Below are 25,155 nucleotides of genomic sequence, written 5' to 3' on the forward strand. Positions count from 1 at the left end.
TGCTCACAAGGCTCTGAGGCCCTCAGGGTGCTGGGGAGGGCGCTGGCTCCCCCGTCCCTCTGAGGGCAGGGCTTCCAAGGCCCCGGCTGAAGACTGAAGTGACTCGGTGTCACTGTCTAATTCTCTGCACCCCCATTTCTACGTCTGTAAGTCACAGGTCATATTGCTGACTTCTTGTTTCTTTGTGAGCCTTCAGGGAGGGCGCAGAGAGTGGGGGACAAAGGGGTCTGGCCCCTGTGTCCTGGTCCCACCCCAGCGTCACTGGGCAGCCTTGGGCGGGTTTGATTACACACACGGACTGTCCTTGCTGGTGTGGGCATAGGACGAATCCGAGTCTCCGCCCAGCCCCCATGGCCTGAGCCTCATCCCCTCCCAGACAAGCCTGGCAGCGGGGCTGAGTGTGGCTCGGATGGAGTGGAGCCCGACTGGGCCGTGCCTCTCTCGGCCTTCTTTCCTGCCCTGGCATTTCCCGACCCCTTGTTTTCCTGGGGAGCCTTCGCCTGGGCCCTTGGAGTGGAGGAGCCTTGACTGAAAGGTGGGGTCCGTGAAGGTGACACATGGGGCCGGGAGCCCTGGAACGACCCTGAAGTATGCCGTGGAGAATGGCCCAAGTGGTGGCCCAGCAGAGGGTGGTTGGGTTTGCCATGCGAACCAGAACTGTGTCTGGATCTCTGCTCTCCATCTGCCAGGCTCAGAGTTGGCCCCGGGTTGGATGAAGAGGCTGTGCCGGCAGCCCTCTGGGGTGCAGGGAGCCGGCGCTCCTTCTGGCCCACACTGAGGCAGTTAGGAGGTGTGGACTGGCCGGCCAATCATGAATCTGGGGGGAAAGGAGCCCCTGCCCCTCCAGGAAGAAGCTGTCCTAAGACCACAATGTGCTGGAGACAGCGTGAGCCATGGGCCTGAGCACGCCCTTGGCCTGGCAGCCAGGAGCAGTGCTCCATGCCAGTGGGGCCATCTGCTCTCCGTCCCTTCCCTGGGGCACCACCTGCCGAGGCTGCGGTGACCAGAGGCCAAAACCTCATGGCCCTTCTGCCCAGGCTCTGGCCTCGCCTTGCTTCACAGTCCCCCTTGTAAGTGGATGGCATGTTCGATGGTACCCCACCATGCCACTGACCCAGCGTCAGCTCCCTCGGGGACGTCTTTAAGAGTCCCCAAGTAGGGCAACCCACCCCAGCTCCCAGGACCCCTGGCCTGCCCTGCTGTGGGGCTCAGCTGCTGCAGCTCGGTTTCCTCAAGAGCAGCAGGAGGATGCCCGGCTCTTGGGGCTGCATGGAGGGTTTGGTAACTGGTATTAAGCACTCAGTCCAGAGTCTGGGGCTCCATGCATTATTCAGGTGGTTGCAGTCTGTCTCGGTGACCTCATCTGTCAGCCAGGAGCCCAGAGCCGTTCTGATGGGCTGCAGGGTCGGCTGGGACACTCCAGATGAGCCTCTTGGCACACGGGTGAGCTCTGAGCACAGTCCTGGCATTTCTGAGTGCTCTGAGGCTGCCGCTGCGCCCCCTGCACCACCCGCGGCTCTCCAAGCAGGCGGCATCCCTGCCAGGATGGAGTGCCTGCCGCCTGGGAGAGGGGAGTCTGGGGGAGGGCACAGTGAGGAGGAAGCCTGAGTCGTGGCCCCCCAGCCCCGCCTGGCACCAGAGCTGCCTCCCTCCCTCGAGGCACCCTGTCCCGGACTCTCCCTGTGGGCTGCCTGCTGCGTGGCTCCTGCTGGCTGGAATCCTGCTTTGGCCTGTCCTTCAGGCCCCCCAGCGCAGCCAGTCTTCCTCTCACGCACTGCTGCCCCCATTCTTCCCGGTCCCAGTGTGCTCCCTGCCCTCCCTGGGGCCTGCACACGTGCCCTCTGGGTGGGTGCACGGGGGCCTCTGCTGCTGAACTCTTGTGTGAAGGGATGCAAACTGGACCTGTCCTGGTGGCTGTGTCCCGTCTGCCCGAGGAGGGGCTGCTCAGCAGACTGAGTCAGTGGCTGAGGCGGGAGGGGCCCCATGCCTCCGGGCTGGCTGCTGTCCAGCAGTGTGGCTGGGGGCGGGCTGCCCCTTGCTGGCCCAGGCTTCCCACCTACACAGCAATCAGGTTCAGCCAGCTGTCTGCCTGGAAACGTCCGTGATCGTGATGCACCAGACCGTCAGTGCCAGGCGGGGAGAGCAGTCCCAGAGGGTGAGCCGGGCAGCGGGTACGGCCTCCGTGTGACAGGGCAGGTGGCAGGCAGACCCCTCTCAGTGTCGCCCGGAAATTGTCTTCATTGAGGCATTGCCTGGCGATTCCCAGTGGGCTGGCAGTGGCAGGAGGCTAGCCCACTGTGGCAGGGGAAGGGAGGGACACGGTGCCCTCCAGGGAGTTTCTCAGCGTGTGCCTCGGCTCGTTTTGGCACCCTCACCCCAAGGGGAAAAAAAAAAACAGGTAGATGCCTTGTGTCACCGCCCCTTGCAGGCTGTAGTGGGGACCACGGTGATGTCTGAAGTGCCTTGGTGGGGCGGGCCCTTCCTTGGTCTTATACTGCTGGGCCTGGCACCCTCCTGGCCACTGCCATCACACCTGGGGGCGGGGTGCCTGGGCCACTCTGGCTGTCCCTCGTCCTCTCCAGTGGCAGCTTTCCCCAAACTGCTGCAGAAGCCACGCCCGCCCAGTAGGAGATGCAGCATTGGTGTTAGTGCCACAGGAGAGGGTGGCCTCGGGCCCCCGGTTTTGTCTGGACGGGGGCCCAGCCTGCCCGGGCGGGCCCTCCGTGTCCACTGTGAGCCCGGGGAGCAGGCGTGCAGGCTGCGGGGACTCAGCCCTGAGGGTTTCAAGCTTCTCTCTTTTTTTTCTTTTTTTTATACATTTATTTATTTATTGGCCGCGATGGGTCTTTGTTGCTGTGCACGGGCTTTCTCTAGTTGCGGCGAGCTGGGGCTACTATTCGTTGTAGCGCATGGGCTTCTCATTGCAGTGGCTTCTCTTGTTGCGGAGCATGGGCTCTAGAGCGCGCAGGCTCAGTAGTTGTGGCGCATGGGCTTAGTTGCTCTGCAGCCTGTGGGATCTTCCTGGACCAGGGCTCGAACCCGTGTCCCCTGCATTGGCAGCAGATTCTTAACCACTGCACCACCAGGGAAGCCCTCAAGCTCCTCTCTTGCCCAAATGGCTCAGGCCTGGAGGGGCTCTGGCTTCCTTCCCAGGGCTGCTGGAGCAGGGAGGGTGCCGTGGACCGTCCTCCAGCTCCCACGGGAATAGGGCCTTGAGAGGGGCTCTGCCTGGACTCCCTGCCGTGGGCCGCACATTGGAGAGGCGGCGGCGCTCACGGCTCTGTCCTTCCTGGGCAGGAGTTTCTCCAGGGGTCAGTTGCAGGGACCCATCTGGGAACCTGCCCCGGAGATATGGCTCAGTGGTGTGAGCTTCTGTTCACTTGTCATTCTCTCCCTCAGCCATCCTGGGCTTCACCTCACCTTGACTGGGTCTGAGCGGGTGTCAGACCCCATGCTGGTGGGGGGGCACCTCAGGGAACCAGACCTTGGGGCTGGTGATAGGCAGGGTGCCGGGTGCAGCGGTGGGCTAAGCATGGCCGGGGGGGAGATGGCAGTGGGGCTCCCCAGAGCCAGTCCTGCCCCCGCTCAGCCGTCAGACAGTGGAGTTAGCCAGGGGGGAAGTGGGGAGGGGATCCCAGCCAGAGCAAAGTGCTGGCAAAGGTGTGTTGAGGGAACCCGGCATCCTGGGAGCTGCTGGTCATTTTCGGCAGGCCTGCGAGTCTCTGGCCGCTGCTGGAGGGAGAGCCGTGGGTGGGGCCCAGGCCTGGGCCTGTCTGGCCAGCACAGCTGCCGTGGTACGGCGGCACCTTTTGACCCTCGGCCTCACGAGTTCCTAGAGTTTCCCTCTAGGAACAGGTCCCACGCTAAGTCAGCATCTGTGCAGGAGACACGTAGGCCCCGGCTTCTCCCAGTCCTGCCATTTGACCAGGCGCAACCCGTTTGCTTCCCGTGGGAGCCGATCAAGTAAACGGAGGCCGTGCAGCCTTTCAGAAGAGGAGGGTGCAGAACTATGCACGCGTCCTTGCCCCCCATCTGTGGGAGGAAGCAGGTGGGGGGCCGTACTCCCGTCCCCTTGGGCCCCAGGGCAGGCTCTGGTCGCAGCGGCCCTCCTCTCATGCCCGCCGCGTCCATCCCGCAGGGCATCTGGCGGATCCCCGTGGACGAGATCGACCGGCCGGGCAGCTTTGCCTGGCACATGAACCGCTCCATTGTGCTGCTGCTCAAGGTGCTGGCCCAGCTCCGGGACCACAGCACCCTGCTGAAGGTCTCCTCCATGCTGCAGCGGACCCCGGACCAGGGCAAGTGAGTGCAGCCGCCCGGCCGGCCGGCCCAGTCCAGCGTGCGGTCAGCCCTGCGGCGGCGGCTGACACTGCCGTGGCTCAGAGCACAAGCACGTACTGCCTGGAGCCGCTCGGCCCCGTCTGCCTGGGGCGTCTACACGAGCAGGGAGCCCAGCCCAGTCCTTCTCCTCAAGGCCCTCTCTGTCCCGCTGTCTGGAAACCAAACACCAGCGCCCCTGCCCCAGACTCCCCGGGGCAAGCACGGGCTCTCCCCACTGGGTTTGGTTTCCCCACTGAGACTCTGGACAAGCTAGCCCTTCTGCTTCCCCCAGCTCGGGGCGCCTGGGGATGCTGTCAGCTCGTGGGGACAACAGGTGTCCAAATGACAGCCAGGGTTCCCAGGTGAAGGCCAGTAATAGTGGGCCGAGCCACAGGGGGCCTGGGCTTCAGAGGTAACCAGAGACCTCTTGGGACAGATAGGACTGAGGGATAGCCCCCACTTGCAGTGGTTGGGGGGAGGGGGGTCCCAGGAGAGACACAGTTCAGACGTGGAGTGGCCCGGCTGCAAGGCCTCCTGCTGCCAGCACCATGCCTCACCTCTCCGCTGTCTCACTCACCTGTGCCGTGCCAGGGGCTAGGGTGGGGGCTTCAGCAGGGGCCTGAAGCTCCCTGGAGATGGGCTTGTGGGAGAGAAGCCGGGGGCCCCCAAGCTCACTGAGCCTGGCCTGCCCCGCCCCGCCCCGGGGCTCACAGCCCAGCTCAGGGGGGCCCAGGACACAGTGCTGGGCGAGGAGGAGGAGGCTCGGGGAACACTTCTGGGGAGCAGACCCCAGGCGGGTGGGACTCGGAGGGGCACGGGCCGCCATCCAGCTCTGATGCTCTGGCCACCCCCGCATGCCTGCAGGAAGTATCTGCGAGATGCCGACCGCCAGGTCCTGGCTCAGCGGGCCTTCGTCCTCACTGTGAAGGTGCTGGAGGACACACTGAGTGAGCTCTCGGAGGTACACCCCGCCCACCCTGGGCAGGTCCCCACACCCCCACCTGTGGGCAGTACTCACCTGCCTCCCCAGGTGGGAAGGTCAGTTCACAGACGACCTCGCAATCACCTCGTGTGAGGCACTGACGCGCTTGGCTAAAGTGAGCTCGTGGTTGGTGAGGAAGGTGGTGAGGCTCCTGAGGCAGCCCCGCCCGGCAGGACCAGCTCAGGAGACAACAGCTCTCACAGTGGAGCAGATGGCAAAGCCAGTGGCCCCGCACCCTCACCCGCCAGCCCCCAGGAGCTGGTGCACACACGGTCCCTCGTCACAGCTGGGTACCCTGAGGGCCCGGAGGCTGGTCACCAGCCTAGCAGGCGGGGCCGCTGGGAGCCAGGGCCATCTGGCTACAATGCCCCGCTGCCCAGCAGAACTGGCTGGGCCCTGGTGCAGGGGCTCAGGGTGGACTCGGCTCTGCAGTGAGCACGCTTGGTGGCCCTGGCAGGTCACTTCCCCGCGAGGCGCCCGCACATAGAGAAGCCATTTGGCGAGGGCCAGCTGGTCCTCAAGAGCAGAGCCATCTCCAAGGCCTCATCAGCCCCCGTCAAGGCCGGAGCTTCAGAGTCGGGAGGGCCTTCCCAGGCAGTTCTCCAGACCCAGCCCTGGCCAGCGGGCAGATGGGCAGAGCCTGAGTGGCCGTGGTGGGTGGGCAAACCTGGCACCCAAGGGTGCTTTCTTGTGGCAGAAACACCAGACACACTGAGTCTTACCATTGGTTTCCTCACAGGGGTCAGAACGCCCAGGGCCCAAGGCCTGTGGCTTCCCTGGAGCCAGGATGACCACCGACGTCTCCCACAAGGCCAGTCCTGAGGGTGGCCAGGAAGGCCTCCCGCACCCCAAGAAGCCTCCTCTGGCTGATGGCTCAGGGCCAGGGGCCGAGCCAGGGGGCAAAGCAGGCCCCCACAACCACCGGCCTGTGGCTGTGGACGCAGGAGATGGTGCAGACCAGGGCGGGGAGCGGAAGGACAATGAGAGCCCCCGGGCAGGCCCCACAGAGCCCATGGACACGGGGGAGGCCGCCACCCGTGGCTCAGACTCGGAGCGGGCGCCACCCCTGCAGCCAGGCCGCCCCCCAAGAGACTGGGGCCCCGAGAGCCGGCCAGCCGAGCTGTCCCTGGAGGAGCTGAGCATCAGCGCCCGGCAGCAGCCCAGCCCGCCCACACCGGCCCCACCAGCCGCCGCCGCCGCCCCGGCCGCCACCCCTGGACCCAGGACAGGCAGCCACCCCGAGGAGGCACCTCCACGGCCTAGCCGCAAGAGGAAGCTCCTGGAGGACACAGAGTCCGGCAAGACCCTCCTGCTGGACGCCTACCGAGTGTGGCAGCAGGGCCAGAAGGGCGTGGCCTATGACCTGGGCCGCATCGAGAGGATCATGTCCGAGAGCTACATGCTCATCAGGCAGGTGGGTGGCCTTGGGGCGGGCCTGGCGGCTCTGTTCCCAAGCGTGATCACGGCCAGGCCGCCCGGGGTGGGCTTTCAGAGTCATTCCTGGTCACCTCTGAGGTTGTCTACTGTGAGCACGAGATAGGTTCAGATATGTTACAATTTTATTTGTCAACTAAACGTTAGTAAAGCTGGGGAAACGTATACCAAAAAGCAAAAGGAAAACAACATGCTTTTAAATGTTTACATTCACCCATAAAGGAAAGGAAGCCGCTTTGCAGAAATCTTGTCAAGTCTGGCACAGGGAGTCGGGGCCCCCGAGGAGGGGCTGCAGTGGAGGAGCCCTTCTCATTCTGTTTCTTTTAAAAAAAACTCCATTAGGCACACGTTTTTTTCTCTATCTAGAGAAAAATAGGTTCTTTCCACAGGAAGAACCCTGCACTGTGACTGGTTCATACAGGGTGACCATCTTGATACACTGTTTTCCTTTTAACTTGTGTTAATTTGCACTGCAGCTTGTGAGTGTGACTGTCTTATCACCACCTCACAAGCACCCAGCAGTAACTTTTTTTGTTGCTGATAAACTAGAAAAAAAGCCCTGCATTCCCTGCTGGTGAGGGCGGGCCCTTTCGCCACTCCAGCCTGGCTGTCTCCCTCATGCCCTGTCTGCTGCTCATCCCGGGCGACCCCCAGGTCTCTCCGGCCTCATCGCCCCCATGAGGGGCAGGTTCTGGCTCAGAGTCTGCCAGCCTCAGCCCCCGAGGATGAAATAGCACAGCCACAGACATGAACGTGGCTTGGCCATCTGGGCCCAGAGCGGTGCCCCTGGCAGATGGGCCTGGGAGACAGGGCTGGGGTCCTGGGGGGAGCAGCAGTGGGAGGGCTCACCCTGGGAGCTGTCCTCAAACACCAGGGGCCGGGGGAAGGCTGGCCACCGAGGCCCCTGCCCTCTGACCTTGGGCATCTCCTTGCTCAGGTGGACGAGGAGGCTGCCCTGGAGCAGGCCGTGAAGTTCTGTCAGGTCCACCTTGGTGCCGCCGCCCAGAGACAGGTAAGCGTGACCCTGCCTGTGCCAGCCTCGTCGTGCAGAGCCCGCCCCGGGCTGCAGGCTGGTCAGGTGGGCCCAGGGGAGATGGGCAGCTGAGCCTCAGGCCCTGAAGGAGCCCCTGACAACCCGCCTGGGGGTGCACCAGACCCCAGCTCTGACTGGGCGTGTGACACAAAGGTCCCCTCACCCCCGCACCTTTTCTCTAAACAGGGAGGATGTTCCCTACTTAGTCGACTTCAACTGGAAAGGTTGCTCCTCCGCACAGAGGTGGAGCTGGGATACGGGGCTGATAGGAGCAGGGTGGGCGGGGGTCCTGGTGTTTGTCCAGCATCGTGTTTTGGGAAGACTCCCTGCTGTTGGGTGGAGAGGGTGGGCTGGGGCAGGGGCCAGGTCAGGTGAGCCACAGGTGGGGATGATCCCGGGCCAGGTCACTAGGTCAAAGAGCAGGTACGTGCCATTTGGGTAGGTGCGGCCTCTTTGTCCCCAGGGGTGGCCTGACTGCCCTGCCCCAGCAGCAGGCCCGGCCTTCCCAGTCATCACTCTTCCTTGGGCCCCCTGGGGAAGGGTGTCATGAGGGAGTCCAGAGGCAGGAGCTCAGGGCAGTGGGCTTCCAGCTGCAGCTGGGGAGTCGTGTCCTAGTCCCTCAGCGGCTGGCTGTCCCTCGGTGTCCAGATGGGCTTTTTCTCAGTGGAGTGGGGCATCGGGCCACTGCCCCACCGGGGTTCTGGGTCTGAGGAAGCCCAGGGGTTCAACCTTCACCAAGTGGGCTGTGGGCCACATAGGAGGGCCAGACCCCCAGCTGAGGGCAGGAATCCCTGGAGGCAGGTGTCCCCCTGCCGGCAGTCCCCACCGCCCTGCTATTGCCAAGGCAGCAGAGTTCACAGTGCAGCCACCTTGTCACAACCTCTGCTCTGTGGGACAGAAATGACTGCCCAGTGCCCCAGAGCAGGGTCGGGCCCAGGGGTCCCCCTCCTGCCTCCTCCACCCACCCAGACTGGGGCAGGTGGGCAGTGATCACTCCAGAGAAAGGAGGGCTGTTTCTGATGCAGACTTTTAAGGTGCTTGAAATGATAGAACCACACAGGAAACCCCCAGACAGCTTCCCCCTTAACTGGTCTCTGGTCTGAGGTGAAAGGGGGTGCGCAGTTGGCAGGAGCCAAGGGCAAGGAGGGGACATGGGGAGATGGAGGCCCACGGAGGACCAGCACCCAGCTGGGACCTGGCCTGTCAGAGGAGCCTAGGAAGCGACCTCAGGGATGACAACCATGTCGGTCACAGCTGTCCTGGACCCGCCTCTGGCCAGTGCTGCGGGGGAGGCGGCCGTGGCCCTGGGAGCCACTGCTCCCACCCATTTTGTGTCCATTTTGCTGGAGGCATTTCCGAGTTGCCACGCAGCCCGGCACATGCCAGGAGGGTGCTCGGGACATAACTAGAGGCTGAGTGCCATCACCCGTGGCTCCCGCAAGATAGGGACACAGCACCCACCTTCCCCATGTGTCTGCCCACAACAGACAGGTTCTGTCCTGCCCACCCTCCCACTGGAGGTCTGGGCTCATCCCAGACACTCACTGCACAGCAGAGTCGCCGGGCTGACCGCACCTCGTGAAGCTGGGGATGGGGCGTGCTCCCAGCAGGCGTGAGGCTCCCGCACTCGCAGCCCCGGGCAGGGGTCCCCACGGCCCTGGTGTGGGCTGGCTCCAAGTATGGTGAGGCTGGGGTGTGGCTCAGGCACTGGGGTGCAGCCCTCAGCTCTGCTGCCAGAGGCCGCGCGGAGCCCCTGCCCCACCTCGCAGCTGCTCTCAGGGAGCCGTGGCCCTCGCACCGCCTGGGGAGTGGGCTTCAGGTGCAAAGTGGAAAAGGCCTAGCGGCAGAGGGAACCGTGTGCACAAGGATGGGGAGGTCCTGAAGGGCCCGGCTCCCTGAGAACCGACGGCCTGTGGTGGGGGAACCACGGGGCAGCCGAGGCCAGGCTGCCGGCAGGGGCCACGCTTGGGGCCGCCTCGGGTGCTGTGGCTTTGGGGCTGCACAAAGCCCAGGAGCTGACTCTGGCGGTGTCATCCCGGCTGTCTCAGGACCCCTCCACCAGTGGCCTTGGGAAGTCGCCCTCCAAGACTGACCTCCCATACTGCAGTCAGTCTTGGAGGGGGCCACCAGCCTGTGCCCCGGGTCATGACTGGCATGTTCCTCCCAGGCTGGCACCCAGGAGTGGGAGGGTGAAGATCCCGGCCAGCCTGATGCCCCTCCACGGAGCCCCTGCCAGCGTGGCCTGGAAGTTCTCCTAGGGACGGACTCTGGGCCCCCAGCGGTGTCCCGAGTTGGCAGAGTGGGCCTCCCTGCTAGCATTGGGGCCCAGAGCGGGGCACCATGACAGGCGTCCTGGGGGATAGCGTGGACTCAGGCCTGCCCAGCTGGCCTCCCTCACCTCCCCTTTGTCCTCCCAGGCTGCAGGGGACACACCCACCACCCCAAAGCACCCTAAGGACAGCCGAGAGAACTTCTTCCCTACAGCTGTGGCCCCTGCAGCCCCCGACCCCACGCCGACGGACACCCCGCAGCGGCCCAGCGATAGCCACACCAAGCCTCGTCCTGCGCAGGCTGCCGCCCCGGCTGTTGTCACCTGTCCTCCCTCGGCGTCAGGCTCTACCCCAGACCCGTCCAAGGATCCCGGGCCCCCACGGCCACACAGGCCCGAGGCCACCCCCAGCATGTCCTCTTCGGGCCCAGGTGAGTCCCATCCCCTTCACCTGGTGGTGAGGCCCGGCTGGGCCAGAGCAGGGCCCAGACCCCTTTGCCAGCCAGCGGCAAGTCCTGCTCGTTGCATGGAGAGTGTGGGCGCCTCCAGCCTGGTGATCCCTGAGAAGCTGTCTCCACCCCACCCCACCCTCATGGCACCCACCTCACCATGTTTCTCCTCCCACGAGGATTCAGGAGTGGGGAGGAGGTCCTGACCCCAGTGCACACGAGACCTCTCAGGCCTGTGAGCAGTCCTGGGTGCCTGCTGGGCTGTGGGGCAGACCTGCCCAGCCCCTGCGCCCCCGGGGCGAGGCAGACGGAAGCCGGCCAGGCTGAGGCGGGGGCTGCGGAAGGATGGGGCTGGGGGCTCTGTCGGCAGGAGGGAGCCCCAGTTCCTTCCAAATCTAGATGCCACTGGGAATGGGAACGGCAGCCCACGGGCGGGGGCAGCCAGCAGACCAGGGAGGGCAGACGCTTCAGGACAAACACACACACGCGCACACACCCTGCACCTCTCCCTCCCTGCTCCGCGGACCCGGGGCCGGGCTCCCACCTGCCCGCACATCCCTGCTCGTCCCCGAAGGCCAGGCTCACCTGTCCACCAGGAGCCATCGACGTGGAGGGCCACAGCTGGGGTGCTACTGTCCGCCATGCAGGCTCGGCCATGTCATTTCCTGACCCATCTGAACAAGGGGACAGTCAGCCCTAGCAGGAGTGCCTGGCTGGAGCCAGACCTGGAAGCCCGGTTAGCCGTGACCAGGAGCGCTGCTCCCACAGGCTGCTCTGCTCAGATGGAGGCTGAGGGCCCAGGCCCCCAACCTCATGGGTCCCTAGTTTGCTCTGAAGGTGGGGAAGTGCAGGGACCCTCTACCCAGCCAGTCAGAGCGGTGCTGACCGCGGCCTGAGATGGTCACCTCCCCTGAGGTAGCCCCTGCAGCCGAGGGTTTAGGGAGGAGCCTCTGAGGCCGAAGGGCCACAGGTGCAGCTCCACCCAGTGGCCTGGGCGTCCCCTCCTCTCTGCTGTCCCATGTGTCTCGCTGTCCACACCCAGCAGAGCAACGGTGGCAGACGGTGAGCACGGCCCTACAGGCGGGTTCTGCTGGGGGTGACTTCACAGGGTGGCGGCAATGACCGTCCACGGCCTGGGGAAGCCACTCACTCCACGAAGACCTGGCTGCCGTCCCTTGGCCTGTCGCCGCCCCCGCCTGACTCCTGCCCCAGAGGATCAGAACTTCGGGGGCGTCAGGTCATCAGCTGGTCCCCTGGGCGCTCTCAGGTTGTTGGTGGCCTCAGGTTCTCGCCAGCTAGAGGCCTCAGTTCCTCCACTGTGCGTCCCCCAAGAGGGGCCCTGACACTGCCCATCGCTGCCCCCGTCTGCTCACCTCCCTGTCTCCTTGGGTGTCTGCCCACCACAGGCCAGGACCGGATTTCCTGCTGATGGTGCCTGGCCCATGAGTGATTGAGGGTCCCTCTTGCTGAGGTGGTCAGGGCTCCAGGGGTGGGGAGTGGGGGCTCCAGGCCGTGGGACCAGCTGGGTCAGGACTCAGGGCAGGGAGCACCTGTCTGTGCAGGGTGCCGCCCGCTGGACGGGGTTGAGGGGGCCACAGTGCCGGCCTCGTGCCAGTCGAGAAGCCAGGGAGAGTCTGAACCTGGGTCAGGGGCGCCTCCAGGACACTGGGCCTTGGGGACTCAGCGGCCAGGCTGTGAGTCTGCCTAGGGAGCAGGGAGAGTTGCCCCGATGGCTCAGGATTCCAGCCCGTCCCCCTGCTTCCACAGAGCCTGAGGCCTGGGGGCTCGGGGAGCCCCAGATAGCTCTTCCCTGAAGGCTGAGGCACCAGGCAGGTCCCCTCCCCGTTGGTACCCCCACCACCCCGCCGTGGTCCTCCTCACAGGGCCGCCTGGCCTAGGAAGCACCTCTCCACGTGCTTGAGTCTCTGCTGGACTTCCCTGCCTCGAGTGTCCCTCCTCCTCTGGCCACCCATCAAGAAGGGAGGCCGGACCGTGCCCTGGGGGCAGGAGGGACTGATACCTGCCCCCTGAGGGCAGACTTCGCTTCCTGCCAGCCTGGCCTGTAGACTGCTCACAGCAAGGTAGCCCCCTGCCCGCTCCCCTAACCCAAGCAGCCGCTCCAGGTCGCTCGGCCAGGCCCTCAGTGTTGGGCCCAGCCAGGCAGGGCTTTGCCACCTATGGAAGGCCCTGGACCAGACAGCCACCGGGCCTGCATCACATCGTGGGTGCGTGCCCGGTGCAGTGACCCATTCCTGCCACGGGGCCACAGGATTCCTGCTGCTCCACCTGCTCCGCGGGGCCCAGGAGGGCAGCTCTGGAGCCTCCGAGGGGCTCATCCCTGCCTGTGGCAGCGTGTGGTGCTGGACCCTGGGAACGAAGAGACTGTGACCCTGACTGCCGGGCAGTCAGAACCGAGAAGGGAGGGCGTGGCTTGCGGCCAGGCAGCAGGGCAGGTGCTGTCCTCCAGGACTGGAGCCAACAGGCAGGAAGCCCATCTGTCCCCGTGCCCAGCCAGGGAGGGGCCAGTGTCACCGCAAGTGGGGAGCGGCTGGGTGTTGGGGTCATGGCCGGCGTGGCAGGAGAGTCCGGGCCTCAAGGGGAAGGAGGAGGAATGGGAGTGCAAAGGGGCCGGACGTCCCGGGGTCCCTGGGGGCAGGCGCCCCTGTGCCGACTGACCACCTGGCACCACGGAGGCTGATTCACAGCCCCCTCCTCACGCCTGGAAGGTGTGGCCTGGCAGGAGGGCGCCAGGCCCGCCACCGCTCCATCTACTTTGTCCTTAGCTGGATTGTTCGGTTCCAGTGGCCACTCCTGTGAGCTGGGGTGGGGCCCCCGCTGTGTCAGGTTCATAGCATGTCCACAGGGGTGAGCGGTTTCCTGCTGGTAGCAGCCTGGCCCCACCTGGGCGATTGTTCCAGCGGAGCCCCTGCGCGGCCATGGTGGAGGTGGAGGCCCCTATCCCAAGGGTGGGGGGCATGTCACCCATAGCCGTGCTGTGTCTCCACAGAGGAAGAAGAGCTGGCAGGAGGGGCAGAGGGCACGGGCTTCCTGCCCCAGGAGCCGCGGTGCAGCGAGCAGGTGAAGACGGCCCCCGAGGGCCCTCCAGCAGAGCCGCACTGCTGGCCAGCAGAGGCGGTCCCCCGGACAGGCGCTGAGCCCACCTGCAGCCAGGGTAAGGCCAGTCGGGAGCAGCCCATCACGGCCCCCAGGGCCAGCAGTCAGCGGGTGCTTCTCGACAGAGGGGCCTGGAGTGGGCCTGGGGGTGAGGTAGACAAGAAAGGCAGGCCAGGCAGGGAAGGCCTGGCTGGAGAGCTTCCTCGGGGGAGGGAAGGGCCCGAGACCCCCCCACCCCCACCCGCACTCCCGCCTCACAGAGGGGAATAGCTCGGGAGGTGCTGAGCCCAGGCCAAGGTGGCCTAGCCGAGAGGGAGGGGTGCCTGTGCCCAGATGGGTCCATGGGAGGGGCAGGCGTGGGGCGGGGAGGAGGCAGGGGTGGGCAGAGGGCCGGCCGGGTTGGGCGGAGCCAGATGGGCATCCATGTCATGTCTGTGTCCGTGTCTGTGTCTGAGTCACAGCCCGTTCCCACCAGCCAGGCCCCTCGGGGACTCCTCAGGGCTGGGGCCTCTCGCAGACCCCACTCAGGACAGCAGGGCTTGGTGCCAGCCCGAGGGAGTCGGGCATGGGGGCTGAGTGAGCCCCGCTCCTTTTAAAGCCATGGAGCAGCGGAAGAATGTGGACACCAGCCAGGCTGCGGCTCCCGGAGGCTGCCAGCCCACACTGCTGCCTCCCAGCTCCGGCTCATCCTGAGGCGCGAGGGGAAAGTGGATGCTGGCTGAGTGGCCGGCCCTGAGCCCCAGCATCCTCCCTGTGGCGGGAATGACCAATAGAATGTGTGTCCTAGTGATCTCAGGTGGCCTCGGCCTGCAGCCGCTCGAAGCAGGGTTTTGGTTGCCGGCCAGTGAGAGCGCTGAACCCTAGCCACTAGGCCAGTGGTTAGTGACAAGGCCCCGGCCCTATCGGCTTTGCAGAAAAGAATTCCCATAAAGACGGAAAGTAGTGAAACAAGTGAAGTGTTTATTAGGAGGAAAAAGTGTACAGTACATGTGGATAGACACACAGGTGGGCTCAGAGAGAGAGTGGCGCCCTCCTGCTAGTTTGAATCACATGGGGCATTTCTTCCGGGTTTCCTTTGGCCAATCATCTTGATTTGCCTGGTTCCAAGTCCGTATTTGGTGTATCTCGGGATCCTCCCCTGTGTGCGTGCCTCTCAGCCAAGATGGATTCTAGGGAAGAGACCTAGATGGGTAGTGGGCATCACTCCCCTTTTGACCTCCAAGGAGCTTTCTAGTCAGGAAGGTCTCTTTGACTTGAGAATGAGGAATATGTGGCCTGTATTCCTCATCTGGGCAGGGCCCAGCCTCCTTTCTCAATTGTCCTGCTATTTTCATCTCGGAGTATCTGTCCACGGGGAGCGAACTCCAGCTGTTCGCCCTGGGGGCTCGTCTATCTCCTGCCTCACTAGGATGGTCTGAGAGCTCACATGCATGCCTGGGAGGTGCAGGGCTTGCCCGTGTCCCAGCCTTGGGCACCCAGTGAACACTGTGCTTTTGGGGGTGCCCCACAGCCCAGAGCCAGAGCCAGGCCCTCGGGGAGGCAGAGAGACAGGAGGAGGCCTGGGAGCCTGGCAACCAGCACAGGCCTAAAGAGAGAGGGTAGGGCGGTCTGACGCTGCCAGAGGAGGCGTCTTGGTGGCTCTGTGGTGCAGAGTTTGCGGGGGATGAGCCCCAAGCAAGGGAGGGGCAGGCAGGCCCGGGAGGCCGAGAGCCCGGCTCAGTCCACTGGGTCCACCCCACAGTTGCCAGCTCCAAGGTGCCCAGTGGTGGGAGTGCCCAGCCACCCGAGGGCCACCCGGGCAAGGCTGAGCCCAGCCGGGCCAAATCACGCCTCCTGCCCAACATGCCAAAGCTGGTCATCCCCTCGGCCACCACCAAGTTCCCCCCTGAGATCACCGTCACGCCGCCCACCCCGACCCTGCTCTCGCCCAAAGGCAGCATCTCAGAGGAGACCAAACAGAAGCTGAAGGTGACTGCAGGTCCTGGGTGGGACACAGGGCTGGGGGTGGGGGGTGGGGTGGTGGTGCCAGGCTGCCACTGACCACTGCCTCACCCGGTCTGTGCAGTCAGCCATCCTGTCTGCCCAGTCGGCTGCCAACGTGAGGAAGGAGAGCCTGTGCCAGCCGGCCCTGGAGGTCCTGGAGACATCGAGCCAGGAGTCCTCGCTGGAGAGCGAGACAGATGAGGACGATGACTACATGGACATCTGAGGGCCACTCCCCACGCACCACCACCCCCCCACGCCCCGCCCGGTGGGGCGTCCCGACCACAGGGCCACAGGCCACAGGAGCCCAGCAGGGCCCGCCTCCTTTTTTATGAAGTGATTTTCTTTGTAAACGTGACCGCCCCCAGCCAGGCGGCCTCGTCCACCCTCCACGGGCTCTGTCTGGGTCACGGCAGCGGAGGGTCCTTTTTTGGTTGCTTTTCTAATAAAGATGGAACAGTCGTCTTGGCCTCTTTGTCCCCTGGGTTGGCGATCCCTGTCCAGGCTTTCTGGGCCTTCCTCCCCCAGGCCAGGTCAGGGCCTGACCCACAGGCACCCGGGGAGCAGGCGGGAGCCACACAGGGCAGACGCTCCCGGGAGAGACAGCAGCCGGGCCTGGAAGGAGCACAGGGGTGAGGGCACGTCCCTCCAGAGTCAGGGTCAGGAGGGTCCCAGCCGTGCTGAGGAGGTGGCTTGCACCCCAATGTGATGGGCACCCTGGGGAGGGGCCTGAGGCAGGGGGTGGCGCTGACCTCCCACCATACTTGCCTTCTGACAGGACCAGCCACATGAGTCGGGGGGCTCGGTGCGAGATACAAACGTGGGGCCCCAGCAGAGTGATGTTGGCCCCACCATCCCGGCTCCAAGCCCGTCTGATCTGTGGGAGCACCTGCCCTTCACAGTGTCAAGCCCCTCTGTGCCGTGGGGGCCCAGCCGCCAGCCCCACAGCTGGGGGCCGGTCCTGCTCTGGGGGCCTTCTCTGAAAGGCGTTCTGTCCGGGGAGGGGACAGAGACCCTTCTTGCTGCGCTGTGCCCCTCGTGGGCTGGACGCTGTGCCCCCACCCCCCACTGCCTGGGAAGAAAGGCCCAAGAGGCTGGACACTGCAGGGTCCCCAGCCCAGGCCCGGCAGAGCCACGTGGGAACCCAGGGCGCTGAACTGGCACTGACTCAGGTCCTTCTCGAGGCCGCAGGGCCTGAGGGGACCGGCAGTTACTCAGCTGAGCCCCCTGGGCCCCCACGCTGCACTCCTGGCTTCTGGCTCAGGCTGGGGAGAGGAGGTGGCCACCTTCCTTCCCCCGGTCCACAGACCCCCTTCCTGGGAGCAGCCTAGCCATCTCCCAGGGCCCTTCCTGGCTGGGGCGCAGGACACCTCGGTCCCTCCCCAGGAGCTTCCTTCCCCAAGCTGTGCTCTGGGCCCGGGCGAGTCCCAGCACCGGCCCCCAGGCTGGCTGGGGACCTCAGTGCCCACACCCAGGGCACCTGCCCACAGAAGTGCTCTGAACAACCAGTAATCCACTTGGGACTTCTGGTTCCAACTCCCGCGGCTGGCTCCCGACACCTGTGGCAGCCCAGCTCTCTGGAGCAGCTGCGAGGCGGCGGTGACCAAGGAACAAGGCTGGCCGACCTCCGCGGCCAAGGCCGGTCATGTGGCCAAAGCCTGTGCCCTGGTACCTTCAGTTCCCTGAGGGGTCCAGGACCCTGTCTCCTTCAGACGTCTTGAGAAACTGCCACTGTCTGCCTGTCCAGACCCCGGGCCCAGGTGGCAGAGCCCAAGTGAGTCCTAGGCCTGGGTTCCCCCCATACCCTGACCTTGGAGGCTCCCAGAAGATGCCTCTCCCGGTGACCTAACCGCCCCCTCCCTGTCTGGGCCTCAGTCTCCTCACCGGCACCAATAGGAGGAAGATATACAAAGAAGAGATTATGTAAATATCGAGAGTGAAAGGGTAGGGGCGGGTGGGGCCGGGCGGCTCCTTTCCTGGTCCCCAGCCCAAGGCGGAAGCACGTCTGGAGCCCTCAGACTGACCCAGGGGCCCAGAGAGCCAGGCCAAGGGGAGACCGGGGTCCTGGCCTCAGCTCCCACCCACCCCCCCAGGGTTAATTTGCCTGAGGCTAGGCCCCCTCCCTCCTCCTTCCCCTCTCCCTCTCTCCCTTTCCCTCCCCCTCTCCCCCTTCACCTCCTGCCTCCTCCTCCTCCCCAACTCTCCCTTCCCCTCCTCCTTCCCCCTTCCCCTCCTCCCTCCAAAAGGGATTCCCACGGAGCTGTGTCTGACAGCTCCCACCCTTCCTGAGAGGGAGCCCTCCCCCAGCGCCCACACAGCCGGCCTGCAGCAGGCACCGGCAGGAAGTCACTTGCTCCCTTACCCCACCCGGCTGTGGGGAGGAACTGGGACCCCCTGCTCCCTGCAGGGAAGCTGAGGTGCCAGGCTTGTGGCCTGGGACCCGAGGGGCTGGAATCCTGGGATTGCAAGGACAACCCTGCCTCATCCCCACTGCAGCATCCCATCCCCTTCAGGAGCCTGGCCTGGCTCCCCAGAGCAGGCTCCGGGGTGGGATCCAGGGTCTGAGCTGCAGCTTCCGGACATCCGGCTTCAGGACGTGGGCCCCCTCCCCGAGTCGCAGGCCAAGGGCCAGGAATGTGCTAACTGGGCAAGTAGGGCCCTGCTAGCGCATAGGACACCTGTGGACTTTGAGAGGGGACCCGGGTGGGGCGGGGCGGCAGCGTGGGGCGGGGCCGGGCCGTGGGGAGTGAGCCGCCGCCACCTCCCAGCCACTGCTGCGCTGGCTGCAGACACAGGCAGGCACCATGAAGCTGTCTCTCCTGCCCTGGGCCCTGCTGCTGCTGATGACAGCCCCCGACCCAGGCCCCTGGCCTGCAGCAGGTACGCCCCCACGCTGCCCTTTTGTCCCCCATCTGTCTGTCCATCTGCCCGCTGTAGTCAGACCCGGGGCAGAACTTCCCTGGGCTCAGCCTCTGTCCATCCGTCGGGCCATCTGTGACCATACTAGGGGTGCTAAGAAGAAATTCTGGGGAGCCCAGGGTCAAGGGGCTGCTGGTAGGGATGGGGGTGTCTGGGCCATGCCTACCCTAAGCTTGCTGGGAGCCAGAAGGCGGTGGCGGGCTGGGAGGGAGGTGGCCAGGGTGTGGTGAGCTCTGGAGAGCCCTTGGCCTGCACCTCAAGCGCCGATGGAGGGTGTGTTTGTACATGGAGGAGCCCCCAGCCCCACTGGGCCCCCTGCCTGGCCAGAGGCAGGATTCTGGGTCCTTCTCAGGGTGGGCTGAACCCGAGAAAGTCTAGGGGAAGGCCACACACTCCAGAGCCGGGACCCTGGCCCCCGGGCTGGGCTGGGCTGGGCTGAGCTGGTATTTGCCAGCCCCCCGGCCTATCTCCCATCTCAGGGAAGCACCAACACCCTCCGTCCACTTATCTCACTTACAGTCATCACTGGGCCTCCTTCCCCACCCCCTCAAGCTATCACAGTCTTGGTCAATACATATTTATTGAGTGCCAGGCCCTGTGCTGGGTGAAGTAGGGCCCGTAGTGGTGGCTCAGGCCCAAGCCTGGCCCTTGACCAGCCCCTTTGGGGAATGGCAGGGAAGGGCCAAATGGGACGTGGGCCTGCACCCCACCCCAGTCTCCACCCTCCAATCTGCACAGCCAGGCCAGCTCCAGGGCGATGGGTGCCCACAGCCCCCCACCAAACCACCCTGTCCCCTCTCCTGGCCTGGCTGGGTCCTCTGCTGGAACTGTCCCTCCTCTCCCCTAAACGAAGGGGAGAACCCCTGGCCTTCTCCCCCGAGGGTGGGGCCGTAACCGGTGAGCCTGCACTGCCCAGCGGAGTGAGATGCGGCAAACTCAGCCTGGGCGCCAGCCCCTAGTGGGCCTCCACTGGGACTCTTAGTAGCCATATCCCAGACCCCAGATCGGCCAAGCCAGCGTGGTTCTTCTCCAGGCTGCCGGTCCATTGATGCTTTAGGAGTGGAGACAGGTCCCCGGCCCATGTCAAGGGCTCAGGCACGTGTAGCCATCTGAGGACGCCGTCAGGTACTGGACTTAGTAGCTGAGGGTCAGTCTGCCCAGGGGCTCCTCCCAAAAAGTTTTATGTCTGGACACATTTCCCCAAATCTCCCCTCATTCTAGCCAGTCATTCAGGCCAACTGGACTAAGAGTTACCCCACCCCACGGGCCCTATGGGTTTCCACTGGGTCCACGTGGTGGTCAGTGCAATTCCTGGCCAACTTTCTCCTGGGGATGCTTCTAACAGGCTCGAGGGGGAAAGAGATGTGGGCCCTGTACATGGGGTGGCCAGGCTGGGCACTCAGGGCCCTCTCCTCCAGGTGCCCAGGGGAGCTGCTCCCACCGTTGTGGAGTCCAGGATGGGCCGTGCTCCTGCCACCCGACCTGCTTCGGCCTGGCCAGCTGCTGCTCGGACATTCGGGACTTCTGCCTGGAGATCTTGCCCTACTCGGGCTCCATCATGGGTGGCAAGGATTTTGTGATACAGCATCTCAACTGGTCCAACCCCACTGACAGCGTGATCTGCAGGTGGGAGGCCCGAGGGCTCTGTGCACGCTGGGGCTCAGACCCACTGGCTGGTTGGGTGGGGCCCCCGGGACAGAGGACTGGGACGGCTGGCCAGATGGTTTCCCCAGGGAGGAGGCTGGGAGCCTCAGAGAGGTCAGCCCACGCTGGCCCAGCCTCTCCTGCCTCCTCCACACTCACAGCTTTAAGGAGAGCATCCAGACCCGCGGCTTCGTGGACTCCTCGGGACGAGTGCACTGTGTGTCACCCTTGCTCTATGAGACCGGCCGCATCCCCTTCACGCTCTCCATGGACAATGGCCGCTCCTTCCCACGCTCAGGCACCTGGCTGGCTGGTGAGACCCAACATGCTGGTCCAGACTGGAGGCACCAGGCCGCACCCTCCCGGGCCCAGGCCCCTCACAGGGACTTTCCGTGGCGCTAATCTATGCACACCTGGCCCACCTGCTCTGGGTGAACCAGTCCCTCTGGAGGCCCGCCCGACTCCCTGGGTGCAGGCTCCCCAAGCTCCTTTCCCCACCGCTGGCACCCATGCAGGAGTTCCAGCCCAGAGCAAGTGTGGCTCGGCCAGCCAGGGGAGGGGAGCAGCCAGGTGGAGGACAGAGGCCTGGGCATGGGTGGGGGCAGGGCCCTGCCTCTCCCAGTTCCTGCCCTTTCCTGCCGCCAGGGGGAGAGCATCGCTCCCGAGGGACTGCTGTGCTTTGTCCTTGGGGGGTCCCCACAGCTCTAAGAGCCCCGGGCCTCCTCCCCTGGACCCCCTGGGCCCTGGGCCTTCACTCACCCCTCACCCCCGCCCCCTGCCCCCTGCCCAGTGCACCCCAGCAAAGTGTCAGAGTCCGAAAAGAGCCAGCTGGTGAACGAGACCCGCTGGCAGTACTACGGCACCGCCAGCACCCAGGGTAACCTCACCCTGACCTGGAACACCTTGGCTCTGCCCACAAACTCCATCACCGTAGAGCTATGGGGCTACGAGGAGACAGGTGAGGCCAGCAGAGTAACCCTAGGCTGCCTCTGTGGGGCTTGGTGGGGTCAGGAGTTCGGGGCTTGCAGAGATGGGAGAAAGGGGATTCCAGGTGGGGGGAATCCAGGTGGAGATTTCTAGTGGGAAGAGTGCAGGCAAGAAGGGAACTGGCTGGAGCAGCACAGGGAAGCTGGGGAGCCCTGGCTGCTTGGGTACCAGCTCTAGGAGGAGGTGTGGCCATTTTCCGCTCCTGGATACAAGGCTTATCCTGGAAACAGAAAAGGCTTGCTCTGCCCCAACCTCTCTGAGCCCCTGGATGGCTGGCCGGCCCTGGGCCTGGCTCCCTCCCCAAACAGGGCAGGGCCTCCTATGGTGGTCATCTGTCTACCCTTCTGTCCATCTACCAGGCTGCTCTGAGCACCAAAGACCGGCACCCCACCCCCCCACCCCACGCCCCGGGGTTCCTCGGACTCGGACAGGCCCGGGGGCTGACAAGGCCTTCTCTCCCCCAGGGAAGCCGTACTCCCGGGAGTGGACAGCAGCGTGGTCATACCTGTACTCCTTGGCCACAAGCATCACCAACTCCGGCTCCTTCACCTTCACACCAAAACCTGCACCTCAAGACTACCAGAGGTGGAAAGTGGGTGCCCTTCGCATTGTCAACAGCAAACACCACGCAGGGGAGAAGTAAGGGCTGCCCTGCAGCAGATGGGCTGGGGCCTGTCTGCCTGCTGCCCCCACGCTAGATGGGGAGCCAGGGCCGAGGGCAGGAAGGGTGGTCCCTAGTGTGCATGTGTCCCCATAGGGACGTGCACGCACTCTGGAGCAACGAGCACGCGCTAGCCTGGCACCTGGGCGATGACTTCCGGGCAGACCCTGTGGCCTGGGCCCGAGCTCAGTGCCTGGCCTGGGAGGAGCTGGAGGACCAGCTGCCCAACTTCCTGGAGGAGGTTCCCGACTGCCCCTGCACCCTGGCCCAGGCCCAGGCTGACTCTGGCCGCTTCCAAGTGAGCCCCCACCCCAGTCAGGGCCCAGTAGGGAGCGAGGGGACAGGCGGGGCCAGCTGCCCCAACTAGGCACACGGCTGTGCCGTCCAAGGCAGTGCAGGGGGAGGCAGGTAGAGACCTGGGAGGTAAGGCTGGGGTCTGAGGGCCCAGGGCCCCAGAGGGGTTGGCTCCCAGGGAGGGGATGACAGAGCGCAAAGCCAGTGCAGGGGACAGCAACCAGCCGCTCTGCAGGCAGACTACGGCTGTGACATCGAGCACGGCAGCGTGTGCACCTATCACCCAGGGGCTGTGCACTGCGTTCGCTCCGTGCAAGCCAGGTGAGCACGGAGACGGTGGGCAGGGTGCGGGGTGGGGGCTGGGGGCAGGATGCCAAGGCGGCCCTGACCTGTCTGTGCCCCCAGCCCCCTATATGGCTCAGGCCAGCAGTGCTGCTACACGGCGGCGGGCACACAGCTCCTGACAGCCGACTCCACCAGTGGCAGCACCCCAGACCGTGGCCACGACTGGGGCGCACCCCCATACCGCGTGCCGCCCCGCGTGCCGGGCCTCTCGCACTGGATCTACGACGTCATCAGCTTCTACTATTGCTGCCTCTGGGCGCCCGAGTGCTCCCGCTACATGCAGAGGCGGCCCTCCAGCGACTGCCGCAGCTACCAGCCCCCGCGCCTGGGTGGGTGCTGCCTGGGCAGGTGCTGGCCAGGGCGAGGCGCCAGGCAGGGCGGGGCCAGGGCAACCTGCCTGACCCTCCGCCCTCCACAGCCTCCGCTTTCGGGGACCCGCACTTTGTCACCTTCGATGGCACCAACTTCACATTCAACGGACGCGGCGAGTATGTGCTGCTGGAGGCCTCTGGGACTGACCTGAGGTTGCAGGCGCGGGCCCAGACCAGGATGACGCCCGAGGGTGAGGCTGGGCCCTGGGGCTCTGGGTGGCTCAGGGTCATCCCTGGGGAGGGGGAGGCTGAGCCGAGTGGACCCCATTTTGCACCCATCATCCCAGGCTCTCAGGACCGAGGCACAGGGCTGACTGCTGTGGCTGTCCAGGAGGGCAACTCAGATGTGGTAGAGGTCCGGCTGAGGGATGGGGCGGGGGCCCTGCAGGTGCTGCTGAACCAGGAGGTGCTCAGCTTCAAGGAGCAAAGCTGGATAGACCTGAAGGGTGAGTGGGATGGTGGGGGCCCCACTCCCCTGCCCTCCCCGCCGGGGCCTCCACACCTCTCTCTGGCCCTGGCAGAAAGCAGGCGGTGTCCAGGGCACAGATGGGGAGGTGGAGTCAGGGCGTGAGGGCCGACAGGCAACCCCCACGCACGGCCCTGGTATGGGGGCCCCCTTTAGGGCCTGGGCACCTCAGATCCACCGCCCGGGGTGGTGGAGTGTCATAGCAGGCTGGGCCCTGGGGACACCCTCCCTTGCCCCTGAGCCCATGGGTGCCGGCCCATGCATCCCGGGGCTCTGGGGTCACGGCAAGGTGCCCACAGGGGCGGCCCTGACCCCAGCTCCCCCTGTGTCCAGGCATGTTCCTGTCAGTAGCTGCTGGGGACAGAGTATCAGTCATGCTGTCATCAGGGGCCGGCCTGGAGGTCAGCGTCCAGGGTCCGTTCCTGAGTGTGGCGGTCCTGCTGCCCGATAAGTTCCTGACCCACACACGAGGCCTCCTTGGGACACTCAATGACAACCCCTCAGACGACTTCACCCTGCGCAGCGGCCAGGTCCTGCCCCCCAGTGCCAGTTCCCGAGAACTGTTCCAGTTTGGGGCTGACTGTGAGTGACCACAGGCTGGAGGGGAGGGGGCACCATGCTGGGGGGTGCTCAGTGGAGGTGTGTGGGGGGGAGCCCCCAGGCCTTCCCACCAGCCAGGCCTGCTGCTGTCTCCCTAGGGGCTGTGGAGAACGCCTCCTCCCTGCTCACCTACGACTCCAAGTTCCTCGTGGAAAATTTCCTGCTCCGGCCCAAGCATGACCCCAGTTTCCTGCCCCTCTTCCCCGAGGAGACCACCTCCAGCCCCAGCCAGGAGAGTGAGGCGGCCAAACTGTGTGGGGACAACAATTTCTGCAACTTCGACGTGGCGGCCACCGGGAGCCTGAGCGTGGGCAACGCCACGCTGTTGGTCCACAGGCAGCACCTGCTTCGCGCGCAGAGCCTGCAGCCCGGTGAGGGCGGTGGTGGGTGAGGGCGGCGGGCACTGGGTGCTGGGACACGGCCCCCCAGGCTGGTGGCTGTGGTCAGCAGCTCAGGCCTGTCGTCTGTGCCCCACCCCTGCCCCAGTGGTGTCCTGTGGCTGGCTGCCTCCGCCCTCCAACGGGCACAAGGAGGGCATGAGGTACCTGGTGGGCTCCACTGTCCACTTCCACTGCGACAGCGGCTACAGCCTGGCCGGGGCCGAGGCCAGCACCTGCCAGACTGATGGCACCTGGTCCCAGCCCACCCCGACTTGCCAGCGAGGTGAGGATGCCCCGCCCACCTACCGGCCCCTCCCACCAGCTCTCGGCCTGCCCCCAGCATTGCCCCGCCCACGCGCCCGCCCCGCTTACGTGCCCTGCACGTGTGCGCCCACCCACGCCTTACGCCCTGCCGCCTCTCTAGGACGGAGCTACGCGGTGCTGCTGGGCGTCATCTTTGGAGGCCTGGCGGTGGTGGCCCTCGTCGCGCTCGTCTACGTGCTCCTATGCCGCAGGAAGAGCAACACGTGAGACCCCCGCCCTCCCAGACCCCCGTCTGCCCCTCCTAGGCTCTGTGCCCCTCCTAGGCTCTCCTGGCGTCCCGGGGCGCGGGTGGGACCACCGGGCCTGCTCTAGACCCAGCCTCTGTTGCAGGGCCGTCTGCGGTTCGCAACCCTGAGGGAAGCACGCTTGTCCGGCGGCCAAGGGCACACAGGACCTCGCCGGGGCCAAAGACCAGCCTCCCAAACTCCCAAGAACGTGCACCCCAGTACTTGGATCCACAAATCCCTACCACCATACACCTGGGACACGGACACCTGAACCTGAGCTTTTAAAGCCCGGTGCCCTGCTCTGTCACCAAAGACCCGGACCTTGAGCGGTCACTGTGGAGTTCCCGAGGCTC

The 25,155-nt window shown here is 65.3% G+C and overlaps 2 protein-coding genes across 2 annotated transcripts in view; both read left to right on the forward strand.

Moving 5' to 3' along the window:
• CABIN1 (calcineurin binding protein 1) overlaps positions 1-15,992 on the forward strand; it is a 97,954-nt gene extending 81,962 nt beyond the window's left edge. Inside the window, exons 30-37 of the mRNA XM_082852872.1 lie at positions 4,139-4,302; positions 5,185-5,281; positions 6,042-6,716; positions 7,674-7,748; positions 10,187-10,469; positions 13,495-13,659; positions 15,343-15,569; positions 15,667-15,992. Coding sequence (XP_082708998.1) covers positions 4,139-4,302; positions 5,185-5,281; positions 6,042-6,716; positions 7,674-7,748; positions 10,187-10,469; positions 13,495-13,659; positions 15,343-15,569; positions 15,667-15,810 — 1,830 coding nt within the window. The 3' untranslated portion in view covers positions 15,811-15,992. The remainder of the gene's footprint in view (positions 1-4,138; positions 4,303-5,184; positions 5,282-6,041; positions 6,717-7,673; positions 7,749-10,186; positions 10,470-13,494; positions 13,660-15,342; positions 15,570-15,666) is intronic.
• Positions 15,993-18,388: 2,396 nt separating this feature from the next.
• On the forward strand, positions 18,389-24,782 carry SUSD2 (sushi domain containing 2; the record flags this gene model as incomplete). Its single annotated transcript, XM_082852900.1, has 14 exons — positions 18,389-18,464; positions 19,922-20,129; positions 20,309-20,460; positions 20,938-21,105; positions 21,599-21,773; positions 21,892-22,093; positions 22,325-22,410; positions 22,495-22,763; positions 22,853-22,996; positions 23,093-23,251; positions 23,605-23,853; positions 23,970-24,242; positions 24,358-24,534; positions 24,676-24,782. 14 exons carry the CDS (start codon positions 18,389-18,391, stop codon positions 24,780-24,782), a joined length of 2,445 nt encoding a protein of 814 aa, XP_082709026.1.
• Between the last annotated feature and the right edge of the window lie 373 nt (positions 24,783-25,155).

The sequence above is a fragment of the Leucopleurus acutus genome (assembly GCF_964270905.1).
Source record: "Leucopleurus acutus genome assembly, chromosome: 13".
Lineage (NCBI taxonomy): Eukaryota > Metazoa > Chordata > Mammalia > Artiodactyla > Delphinidae > Leucopleurus > Leucopleurus acutus.